The following is a 12739-nucleotide window of genomic DNA, read 5'->3' as shown; positions in this document are numbered from 1 at the left end:
TCCAGCCATCTCATCCTCTGTCGTCCCCTTCTCCTCCTGCCCCCAATCCCTCCCGGCATCAGGGTATTTTCCAATGAGTCAACTCTTCGCATGAGGTGGCCAAAGTATTGGAGTTTCAGCTTCAGCATCAGTCCTTCCAATGAACACCCAGAACTGATCTCCTTTAGGACAGACTGTTTGGATCTCCCTGAAGTTCAAGGGACTCTCAAGAGTCTTCTCCAACACCATAGTTCAAACGCATCAATTTTTCGGCACTCAGCTTTCTTTACAGTCCAACTCTCACATCCGTACATGACTACTGGAAAAACCATAGCCTTGACCAGATGGACCTTTGTTGGCAAAGTAATGTCTCTGCTTTTTAATATGCTATCTAGGTTGGTCATAACTTTCCTTCCAAGGAGTAAGCATCTTTTAATTTCATGGCTGCAGTCACCATCTGCAGTGATTTTGGAGCCCAAAAAACTAAAGTCTGACACTGTTTCCACTGTTTCCCAAAAGTATAACTGCCACAGAGCTTTTGGAGTGGCCTTAAAATGCACGGCAGATGCGGTCACTCTCCTTCAATAGCTGCCATTAGTTTTCTGTCCACCATGCTTCAGCCAAATTCTGCTTTCTTTCATTCCTCCTCTGGGCTAAAGTCCTATAAATCCTAAGCCTACACGTATTCTATTTCCTTTGCTTCGACTGAGATACAGAGAAAGAAATCACTATAGAGCACAGGAAGTGATGTCTGCCTACATGTTCAGAACAGTGACTTGATTGACAGGACAGTACATAAAGGAAAGTAGCTTTGTTTTAAAACCCTTGAAAGGGAAAGTCAATCCTGTCTGACTCTTTGCGACCCCATGGATTACACAGTCCGAAACACTTGAGTGGGTAGCCTATCCCTTCTCCAGCAGATCTTCCCGGCCCAGGAATCGGATATCAAAGTGATATCTCCTGCATTGCAGGCGGATTCTTTACCAGTTGAGCTGTGAGGGAAACCCTTAATAACCTTGGGCCACACCTCATATGTTAAAGAGCTCATGATCTGTAAACCCAATCAGAAAACAAAAACTCAAAACTACATCAGAGAAATTTCCCCCTCATTTTCATTGGAAAAATCACAGATGGTGCTCCCTGCCTCTTACTCCTCCAGGGGGAAAAAACAGTCCTCAAAGGCAAAACGCAAAGTCAAAAAAAGAAAAAAAAGGCAAAAGTCAAGAGCTGACTTCACATTCTGGAAGAAAACCTGCCTTCTTGTGGCCTTTGAGAACTCCACACAGACACAACCTAGGGAAACCTCTTAAAACATAGAATTGCTTTAACCTCAAAACCTCTCCTGGGGTTATGGCAGTCAGTTCAGCGGGTGAGTCACATCTGACTTCGCAGTTCCTCAGCTCCTAGAATCGACCCAAACTTAGCGGCGTAGAGAACTACTCTTACTTTAAACATTACAGGGTATCAAAGCTCTCACTATATCTGCAAAAATCTCACTTTTCTGAACATCAAATAGGAAACAAAGCCACTCAGACGGCGTTTTCTCCCTCTCACTCTCCCAAAACAGGAGAGAAGAACGATCATCAACGACCCGTGGCAGCTGCACAAACAGCACCAAAAGCCAACTTCACGCTCAGGAGAAAACGCTGCGTCTCTTCCTCGTGGTTTCGGGTGCTCTACACGATCAGAGAAGCTTCATCTAGAAACGAACTATAGAAATGATCCCTGAAAGTATAGTCTTAGCCTCCAGCCGCCAGCCGCTGCTGGGTCCGCGGGAGCCGCTCACTTTTTACTGACGGCCACATTTGTGTTGCTCCCCTCGACTCCTCACAAACATTTTCCATATTGCATCCCGTAACTTGGTAAAACGGCAAACTTCAAAATACCATATTCGCCCGGAAATAGCCCAGAAACTCTCCAAAGCTGCAGTAAGCCTCATTAGCATACGGCTTCCTGGCACCCAATCACAGGCGGCCGCATCCGACTCCTGCTCCAGGCTGCCGTCGCCCCAGCCACCGCATCCGGAGCCCCGCACCCAGGCAGGGTCGCCGCGCCCTTCTGCGGGACGAGCACAAGCTTCCTGCCACGGGTCCGCGTGGACGGCCTCTGCTTGCTGAAGTCCCCCTGCTTGGAGAGGCCAGGTTTCCTTTGTCTTGAAAGAGAGGTGGGGGCGAGGAGGGAGGAAAAAAGACACAGAGAACTAGTCTAATCCCGCATAATAACAAAGGCACCCATGGTGGTTTATGAACGTCTTCTCCACGATGGGCATTTTAGCCCATGCTCTCACTTCCTCCTCTAAAGCGAAAGGGTGCGGTTATGTCCCCATTCTCACACATGCTGGCTGCAGCACCTGTCACAAAGCTCCTCAAGGGAACCACAGGTGCTACTAGGTACATGTGGCACTTGATCAAGCCCGGTTCTTTCTGGAAAGCCACGGTGTCTTCATCAGGCGGTCTGAGCTCCAGTCAAGTTCATTTCTCTAAGAAAGCATTACATACTCCATATCTAAACCTTTGGTCGTGAATGACTGATCTTCCTGGCTTCCACATCTCAGAGGAAGCCGACCCATTTACTTGTGGCAAAAGTTAGTCCCAGCTTCTCCTCCAAGAACACACCTTACATACGATGCTGTGTAACGGTTTTCGTCTCGTAACTTCCTGTTGTAAAGACGTTTCTGCCCGGGGTCTTCCAGCATGCCAGAAAGCACAGTGCTCTGTGAACATGCAGTCCGTGGTTTTCTGACTCAACCACATTTTTCATTGCATCACAGTAACATGAATAAGGTGACTATCATTTCATCTCATCCTACCACCTCTAGCTGAGCAGTTCCTTACGTCTTAAAGAGTTATAAGGTCCCTTTCAGTCACTTTCACACAAGAGCCCCTTGTCTCTGGTCTCAGCCCTTCCATATCCGTTCTCCTTTCCCCCAACCTTTCTGGGGACTCCTCGCCATCCATGCCAATCTTGGCCTCCTTCGAGCAGATTCTCAGTTCTTATCTCTCTGGATGCCTCTCTTCAGCTTCCCAGCTACCAGTGACCACACTGTTCTCTGTGTACATAGCTCACTGGGTGATAAATGCATTCATTTTCCTCTACTCAACTGTGAGGTCTTTAAAAGCAGGAACCAGGTCATATTTATCTCTGCATCTCCTGCAGGTTGTCAGCCACTGTAGCTGCCCAGCAAATGCATACTACTGAATGAATGATGAATCAATGAATCTATCATTCTTTCCCTCAACCTGATTACTGACATAACTATTGCAAACCACCTGGTTTTCCCCTCCCTTTTTCTCTACTCCTGCTCCAATAAGGGCAATCTGTCTATAAGAGAGTGAGGTTCCTACCAGCAGGGTTCTTGGCCCTCTTCTCTAGATCATCCTTGGTTTCAGCATGGATTTGCAGTCAGGTCTATTCTGGGCTGTGGGCTCATATACTCCATTTCCATTTGACACGCCACTTGTCTAAATCACAGGTGTCTAACTCAGGTGGCCCAGACTGACTTCCAATAGCTTTCTTCCCAAACCTATTCCTCTTTCAGGCAGTGATACCACATTCAACCCAGTTGCTCAAACCAAAAACAAGTCATCCTACTATTTTCTTTTTTTTAATCTTATTTATTCATTTATGTATTTATTGTTTGTTTTTGGCCGTGCTGGGTCTTATGTGCTGCGCGGGCTTTCTTCTAGTCATGGCAAATAGGAGCTACTCTTCGTTGTGGTGTGCAAGCTTCTCATTGCAGTGGCTTCTCTTGTTGTGGAACACGGGCTCTAGGGCACACAGGCTTAGTAATTGTGGCTCCCAGCCTCTAGAGCACAGGCTCAACAGTTGTGGTGCACAGTCTTAGTTGCTCTGCAGCATGTGGAATCTTCCCGGATCAAGGACTGAACCTGGGTCTCCTGCATTGGCAGGCGGATTCTTTACCACTGGGTCACCAGGGGAGCCACATCCTACTCTTTTTTCCCTCCGCTTAAATACGTCACAGCCTTCTGCAGCCAGAGCAATTGTTTACAAATAGAAATCTACTCTCAGGTACTTGGCACAAGAGCTCCTAAAATCCTTGAAATGTCCTTAGTATTAGGAATGACAAGTGTCTTTGGTATGCTGCTGAAATGACTCTTGGCTGAGGGGTTCTGAGACAGCTTCAGTATGGGGCTCGTCATGAGAAAGACCATGATTTTCAGCTCTGCACAGCCCTCCACTTCAAATCTTGTCCCACCTCCAGCAGGAGAGAGGAGCTGGAGACTGAGATCACCAACGGCTGAATCAATCATGCCTGAATAATGAAACCTTCATAAAACCCTAACTGATTATGTTTGGAGAACTTCCAGGTTGGTAAACAAATTGAAGTGCTGGAAGGGTGGTATACTCAAAGAGGGCACGGAAGCTCCAAGCACTCACTCATACACACACACACACACACACACACACACACACACCATGCCTTGCCCTATGCATTTCTTCCATCTGGCTGTTCCTGAATTGTGTTCTTTGTAATAAACCATATCGATAATTACATTAAATGTTAATGGATTAAACACTCCAATTAAAAGGCAGAGAGTATCAGATGCATTTTAAAATACAAGTTTCAACTCAATGCACTCTACAGAAAACATATTTTAACTCTATAAAGATATTTTATAAGCTGTAAGCATAAAGAGCTTGAAGTGGCTGTATTAATATCAGAAAAATTAGACTTCAAGACAACAAATATTACCAGAGATAAGGAGAGACATCTCATAATGATAATAGGGTCAATTCACCAGGAAGATGTAACAATCCTAAATACGGATGCACCTGTTACCGAAATCCTTCCAACAGCCTATGAAGTCTCATCAAGCTGCAGCTTACCTTGACAACTTCATCCTGTGCCACTTTCTCCCTCCACTTTGCCTTCTTCTCTAGCTCAAATCATCCACACACTTTTCCATCCTCTGAGCTCTGCATCACTGTAATCCTCCCTTGCTTCCAACCTTTACCTTTTACTTCTCTCACTTCAACTTTTCTTTTTTTTTAAATTCCAAGGGATTTTATTTTATTTTATATATTTTTAGTGGTTTTTGCCATACATTGATATGAATCAGCCTCAACTTTTCTTCTTTAGGGTCTGAGCCTAAATATCACTTTCTCTAAGAATTTTCTTTTGACTACCTCCCAGACAGGAGGCTGAGATACACTTGTGTGCTTCCTTCACCCCCTGCCCGTCTCAAGACTTCAATTACTACCTCATGTCTCTGTCTCCTGCTGGATTATATTCATGGAAACCAGGCCTGTACATCTTTTCTTGGCTGCTCTAATCCCAAGGCTCAATTACTATACATAGAATTAAAAACCTGAGGAATGAGGGGCTTCCTTGGCGGTGAGTGGTTGAGACTCTGTCTTCTGATGCAGGAGGTGTGGGTTTGATCCTTGGTCAGGGAGCTACAATCCCATATGCCTGCCTTGTGGGCAAAAAAACCAAAACACAAAACAGAAGCAATATATAACAAATTCAATAAAGATTTTTAAAGTGGTCCACACACACAAAAAAAACTTCTTAAAAAAAAATGAATAAGGTCTGGGCTGAGGTTCTGGAACTTCATCCATTGGGTTTTAGAACTCATAATCTATAGTATCTGGTCTTCTGAATGGGACGAACTAAGTAGGATACAATCAGGAAACAATTTTTCTCCTTCTGCTGTCCTCAAGGACACTCTGTCAGTTCTCTCTCCCCATCTCCTGAGAGGCACCTCAGGCAGATACCACACTCTTTTAGTCCCTTTGAGGCACTCAAAGCACAGACTCATTTCAGGCAATAAATTGTTCTGTCCTTTGAAATAAAAACTTCTTCCTTGCTCTTCCACTCTTCTAATCTCAAAGCTGTTTCTGACAGCTCCAGAGCTGAAGTAGGGGGAGGACCAATGAGACGACAAGGGGCGAAGGCCTTTGTACTTTGCTGATGCTCTTTATAGCCTTTGGCTTTTTCCTAATGCCTGCTCTTTTGTGGAAGGGGTTAGTGGGTCCTTCAGGTATCTCCACCTTACTACATACCGCCCTAATGCAGGCCACTGCGCTCTTCTCCTGACTTTCTGTTTTTAATTTTTATTGGAGTATAGTTGATTTACAATGTGTTAGTTTCTGCTCTACAGCAAAGTGAATCAGTTATCCACATACATGTTGTTGTTCAGTCACTAAGCCCATGTGATCTCATGGACCAAAGCATCATGGGCTTCCCTGTCCTTCAGTATCTCCTGGAGTTTGTTCAGACTCATGTCCATTGAGTCGGTGATGCCATCCAACCATCTCATCTGCCATCACCCCCTTCTCCTGCCGTCAATCTTTCCCAGCATCAGGGTCCTTCCAATGAGTCGACTCTTTGCATCAAGTGGCTGAAGTATTGCACCTTCAGCTTCAGCTTCAGCATCAGTCCTTCCACTGAATATTCAGGGCTGATTTCCTTTAGGATTGACTGGTTTGGTTTCTTTGCAGTTGAAGGGACTCTCAAGAGTCTTCTCCAGCACCACAATTCAAAAGTATCAATTCCTCAACAATCAGCCTTCTGTATGGTCCAAATCTCACATCCGTATATGACTACTGGAAAAACCATAGCTTTGACTATACAGACTTGGCAAACTGAGGTCTCTGCTCTTTATATGCTGTCTAGGTTTGTCATAGCTTACCTTCCAAGGAGCAAGCGTCTTTTTAATTTCACGTATATCACTCTTTGTTTTTAGATTATTTTCCCATAAAGGACATTATAGGTATTGAGTAGAGTTCCCCATTCTTATTAATTATCTATTTTATATATATAGTAATGGCAACCCCAATCTCCCAATTTATCCCTCCAATCCCTTTCCCCATTGGTAACCATAAGTTCTGTATCAGTGACCCTGTTTTGCAAGTAACTTCATTTGTATCATTTTTTTTTAGATTCTACATATAAGCGATATCATATGGTATTTGTCTTTCTCTGTCTGACTTCATTTAGCCTGATCATCTCTAGGTCCATCCATGCTGCTGCAAATGGCACTATTTCATTCTTTTTATGGCTTAGTAGTATTCCATTATACATAAGTACTACATCTTCTTTATCCATTCACCTCTCAATGGACATTTAGGTTGCTTCCATGTCTTGGCTATTGTAAATAGTGCTGTTATGATCATCAGGGTGCATGTATCTTTTTGAATTAGAGTTTTCTCTGGATATATACCCAGGACTGGGATTGGTGGATCATATGGTAGTTCTTTCCAGGTGGCTCAGTGGTAAAGAATCTGCCTGCCAAGTAGGAGATGCAGGTTCAATCCCTGGGTCAGAAAGATTCGCTGGAGAAGGAAATGGCAACCCACTTCAGTATTCTTGCCTGGGAAATCCCTTGGAGAGAGGAGCCTGGCAGGCTACAGTCCATGGGGTCACAAAAGAATTGAATATGACTTAGCAACTAAACAATGGTAGTTGTAGTTTTAATTTTCTAAACCACCCTATTATTCTCCATATGGTTGTACCAATTTACATTCCCACCAACAGTACAGGAGGGTTCCCTTTTCTCCATACCCTCTCCAGCATTTATTGTTTGTAGACTTTTTGATGATGGCCATTCTAACCAGTGTGAAGTCATACCTCATTGTAGTTTTGATTTACATTTCCGCTGACTTATTGCTACAGCTCCAGCCTCTCCGTTGGAATTCTTCCTTCCTTCATAGGTGAGGTCTCTTTAGATGCTCAGCTACCCTCCAGAGTCTAACTGCCCCGCAGCTGATGAAAGTACGGCTACTCCAACTGCTGGTCTCTGGTGCTCATTCAGCCATCAAGGACTGCTCCAGGTAGGAGACAGATGGCAGACCTCTTGATCTCTCAATTCCAGGTAACATGTCAGGCTCAATTCATGCCCCCTTGGTGGCAGCTGGGGTTGGCTGGCATGTTTCTACTCTTCACTAGGCTGAACCATAGGCTCCCAACTCCCAGCACCAGGCACCAGAATTCTCTCCAGGAGGTTCACCTGAAGGGCCTCTTACTTGTTTCCTGTGAATGCCTTTGGAAAAGTCTTTTCCTCTGACACTCACACCACTCACTGCCCCATCACCTTCTCTTAGATAGCATGAGGTGGGTAATGAAGTTGAAGGTCCAAGATCATTTTGGCCATCTCCTAAGAAGTGTTGCATTAGATCGTGGCAATATTTATCACTCCCTATTTTTCACTCTGAGGCTTTAGACAAAATTGCCAGGCACAGATGAAGTCCTGTTTCATATCCAGTTATACCGGTCAACCTCACCCCCTGCTCTAGTTTAATATCAAGAATTTGAAGATGCATTAAGAAGTCAGACAGAGAAAGACAAGTATGATATCACTTATATGTGGAAGCTAAAAAACAAACAAGTGAATCTGACAGAGACTCACAGACTTAGAGAACAAACTAGTGGTTACTGGTGAGGAGAGGGAAGGGGAAGGGGCAGAATGGGGGAGGGAATTAAGAGGTACAAACTACAATGGATAAAATAAATAAGCTACAAGGATATGTTATACAACACAGGGAATATAGCCAATAGCTTATGATAACTAAAAATGGAGTAGAGTTTTTTTTTTAACTCTTTTTTTTTTTTTTGGAGGTATAGTTAATGTAGGCTTCCCAGGTGGCACTAGTGGTAAAAAAAAAAACCTGCCTATCAGTGCAGGAGACGTAAGAGATGTGGGTTTGGTCCCTGGGTTTGGAAGATCCCCTGAAGGAGGGCATAGCAACCCACTCCAGTATTCTTGCCTGGAGAATCCCCATGGACAGAGGAACCTGGTGGTCTACAGTCCATAGAGTCACAAAGAGCTGGACACAATCTAAGTGACTTAGCATGCATAGTTAATGTACATTATGTAAGTTTCAAGTGTACAACATAGTGATTTACAATTTTTAAATGTATACTCTACTCCAGTTTTAGTTATCATAAGCTATTGGCTATATTCCCTGTGTTGTATAACATATCCTTGTAGCTTATTTATTTTATCCATTGTAGTTTGTACCTCTTAATTCCCTCCCCCATTCTGCCCCTTCCCCTTCCCTCTCCTCACCAGTAACCACTAGTTTGTTCTCTAAGTCTGTGAGTCTCTGTATCTATGAAGATACAGAACATTCAGGAGATGTCTAGGAGACATATAAAAAATGTCACAGCACTCTGCTTCTCATATTGGAGGATACGGATAGACAGACACTAGAAGTCGTAGCATACCCACCTTGAACATCAATTTTCATATTAAAACACACACAGATCTGTCATGAAGTAAAATGCAAAATTTTGGAGGGGGTAAAAAACAGAACCTTTTAAATAAATTTAGTTCACCATCAGCCACTTTATCTACAGATTCTAGGGATGGTACATGGAAACACTTGAGAACTTTTTGAGAGAAGTATTTTGGGGATAGTTGAATCCTTATAAAATGGGTGCTACCCTTCTGGAAGTTGTCAGGAATACTCTTGAGGCAAATGGAGAAACACTGTAGAGAAATTAGGTCACCTTGACTGCTCCATAAGCCAGCTGAGAGAAACTTTCTAAGCCTTCTTTTTAATACTAAGATTGAAGAGAGAAGAGGGGGAATCTAACAGGACTTCTGGTTACTTTTGAAAAAGCAGGTCTGGATCTCTAGATCAGGAGCAAATACCAACAGAGTTTTCGTTTGAGTATGATTTTCTGTGTGTTTGTTCTTTTGAAGATTGCCTGAGCTATGTTTGTTGTTTTTTTCTGCCCAACAGCAAAACAAAAACAAAACACCTTGAAAATAATTGGGTCATTTGTAGTGACGTGGATGGACCTAGAGTCTGTCATACAGAGTGATGTAAGTCAGAAAGAAAAAAATCAAACATATATATATATGGAATCTAGAAAAATGGTACAGATGAACCTATTTGCTGGCAGGAGTAGAGATGCAGAAGTAGAGAACAAACTTTTGGACAACCAGGGGAAAGAGGGTGGAACGAACTGAGCAGCACTGACACATATACACACTACCATGCGTAAAATACCTGGTGGGAGGACAGCTCCACAACACAGGGAGCTCCGTGCTCTGTGATGACCTGGAGGCGTAGGATGGGGGTGGAGGTGGGAAGGAGGCTCAAGAGGGAAGGAATATATGTTTACTTATAGCTGATTCACATTGTTGTACCTCAGAAACTAATGTAACACTGTAAAGCCATTATACACCAATTATAAAACAAAACAAACAAAAACACCTTGAAAACAAAAGTATCAAGTGCCTCTAAGGAGCAAGGAAGAAGAGAGCCATGAAAACTGGCCTACTCACTCCATCACAGCCCTCAGGAGACTCAGTAGATGGGGTAGATTTGAAGGAGAAAAGAGAAACAGGCAGAACTTAAAGAGGGTGGCTTCGGCCTAGGCGAAACCCTTAGGGGCCTAAAGAACGGAAGACTTCATGGTTCCTTAGCACAAAACAAAACATAATATAACAGCCTCCAGCGATTTACCACCTCTGTTGAACAATCTGACTGCACTGATAGAGAACATCTCATCTCTAAATTTAACTTTCAATTCCCCCAAGAATTCATAGTCTTATGATGTACCTGCTTTTCCTTCCAATGCTATTCAGTAATGTGAATCAAGTTGCATGTGTTATTTTAATATGATGCCTACCTTTCTTAAGAATCTTCTTCACTTTCACATAATTCCCCTGTTTGACATACTCATGAAGCTGTGCTTCCAAGGAGTCATTTCTTAACGAACCAAGCTGAACAGGACAGGGGACTGGAAGGTGAACAGCCCGAGACATCCTGTTTCAAAAGAAAGAAACATACTTATTTCTAACTGAACCAAAAATTCAAGGAAAAAGGTTTGATTCTTTCACATTTCTTTCACTTCTTGTCCATTTTTCATTTATAATGAATAGGATTGGGGGACAATTATGGAAATTCTCCAAGATTAGGGATTTCTCTGACAGTCCAGCAGTTAAGACCCCAAGCTCCTGAAGCAGGGGATCTGGGTTTGATCTCTGGTCAAGGAACTAAAATCCTGCATACCTAGAGGCATGGCCAAAATTAAATAAGTAAAAATAAATTCTAAAAGATTAAATTTTATTCTCAATGTTACTGTTAAAATTGAAGAACTCAGTATTTTTGTCAATCCCTGGAAGTGAAAAAGTGATGACTACCAGGAAGTAGGATTAGAAATACACATTTGTTGCATCATCAAGACCATTTGGAGAGTATTAACTTGTGAGTGTGTGTTTTGTTTTGTTTTGTTTTGGCCTTGAGGTTTATGGGATCCTACTTCCGGGACCACGGATTGAACTCGAACTCTTGGCAGTGAAAGTGGGAAGTCCTAACTGCTGGACTACTGGGGAATTCCCAGGAGGGCATTCACTTTGAAAAGTTAGGGGACTTCCTTGGGGGTCAAGTGGCTAAGACTTGGCACTCCCAACGCAGGGTGCCCAGGTTTGATCCCTGGTAGGAGAACTAGATCTCACATGCCAAGACCAGAAGATGCCACGTGTTGCAACTAAGACCCAGTACAGCCAAAATAAATACAAGTAAATATTTAAAAAATTCTGCACCACAATAACTCTTGTCCAAAAAAGAACAAACAGTATACAAATGCAGTCATTTATGTAGAGGGTAGACAATATATGGGTTGGGTTCATAGTTCAGACTCTATAGTTCTCAACCTGCCTGTGTCACTTCCCTGTGTGACCTTGAAGAAATTATTTAACCTTTGATGGGCCTCAATTTCCTCATCTATAAATGGGAGTACTCTGTAAAGTGCTTAGAACTCTGCCTGGAACCAAGGAACTCTCTATAGTTGTAAGCTGCTGTTACGCGCACTAGAACCTATGAACACTAGAATGGTGACTGCACCATTTCACATTACCACCGGCAGTGAAAAAGGGTCCCAATTTTTCCAGATCTTCCAATACTTAATTCTTGTTTTTGTTCTTTAAATAATAGTCATTTTAGAACGGGTATACCCTGGTTGGATTCCTGGACTATTCCAATATTCTTTGGCTTCCTTAATTAGCTCAGCTGGTAAAGAATCCACCTGCAATACAGAATACCCGCATTCAACAGATCCTCTGGAAAAAACTAAATACTACCCTACCCGCTTCAATATTCTAGCCTGAAGAACTCCACTAACTGTAAAAATGCATGGGAGTCAAGAACAGTCAGGAAACGACCTAATCAATCTCTGTTACTCAACTTATTCATCTTCTTATACTCACAAGCGGACATGTATCATGACCCCCCTTAGCCATAAAGCTTACTAAACTAACCTGTTATATCTAAATATAAGTCACAATTTTTCTTTTCTGACCTATTATACCTAAACATAACTAACTCACACAAGCCACAATCTTCCTTTTAAACGGACTTTGTCAGGGCATAACTAACTCACACAAACCACAATCTTCCTTTTAAACGGACTTTGTCAGGGGAAAGCGCGAACGCAGTCCCCCACTACCACAAATTATGCAGTCGAGTTTCCCACATTTGGGGAAATCGCAGGGGTCAGCACATCCGGAGTGCAATGGATAAGCCTCGCCCTGGGAAAACCACCTTCGTGATCATGGTATCTCCCCTGCCAGGTAAGTATGAGTTACTGGCCCTGCCTGCCACCTCAGCCTCACATTCCAAACACTTCGCACTTACGGTCACTCTCTTCACCGCAGACTCTACACCCTCACTTACGAAATAACGGCTTCTCCCAACTAGAAGGGCCTGACAAGCACTTTGCGAGTACCGCAACATTTGCAAAATAATACAAACGCTTCATAGTACATTCTGAACAGGGCCAGCC

The 12739-nt window shown here is 43.1% G+C and overlaps 1 protein-coding gene and 2 non-coding genes across 7 annotated transcripts in view; all 3 read right to left on the bottom strand.

Moving 5' to 3' along the window:
- Positions 1–12739, bottom strand: part of TEX14 (testis expressed 14, intercellular bridge forming factor) — a 151014-nt gene that overhangs the window by 94877 nt on the left and 43398 nt on the right. For 4 of the 5 annotated variants that reach the window (XM_043482934.1, XM_043482967.1, XM_043482959.1 and 1 more), the window contains exon 2: positions 10586–10722. In XM_043482934.1, coding sequence (XP_043338869.1) covers positions 10586–10721 — 136 coding nt within the window. In that variant the 5' untranslated portion in view covers position 10722. Of the gene's footprint in view, positions 1–10585; positions 10723–12630; positions 12734–12739 lie in introns of those variants that run through there. The other variant, XM_043482948.1, reaches the window with a different exon arrangement.
- Positions 1504–1720, bottom strand: LOC122424749. The gene has a single exon (XR_006264520.1). It is a non-coding gene; the product is annotated as a small nucleolar RNA U3 (small nucleolar RNA).
- Positions 12372–12535, bottom strand: LOC122425425. Its single transcript, XR_006264846.1, has one exon. It is a non-coding gene; the product is annotated as a U1 spliceosomal RNA (small nuclear RNA).

Source organism: Cervus canadensis, chromosome 1 (genome assembly GCF_019320065.1).
Source record: "Cervus canadensis isolate Bull #8, Minnesota chromosome 1, ASM1932006v1, whole genome shotgun sequence".
Lineage (NCBI taxonomy): Eukaryota > Metazoa > Chordata > Mammalia > Artiodactyla > Cervidae > Cervus > Cervus canadensis.
The sequence above is the reverse complement of the archived record's forward strand: the minus strand, read 5'-3'. Positions and strand labels throughout refer to the sequence as shown.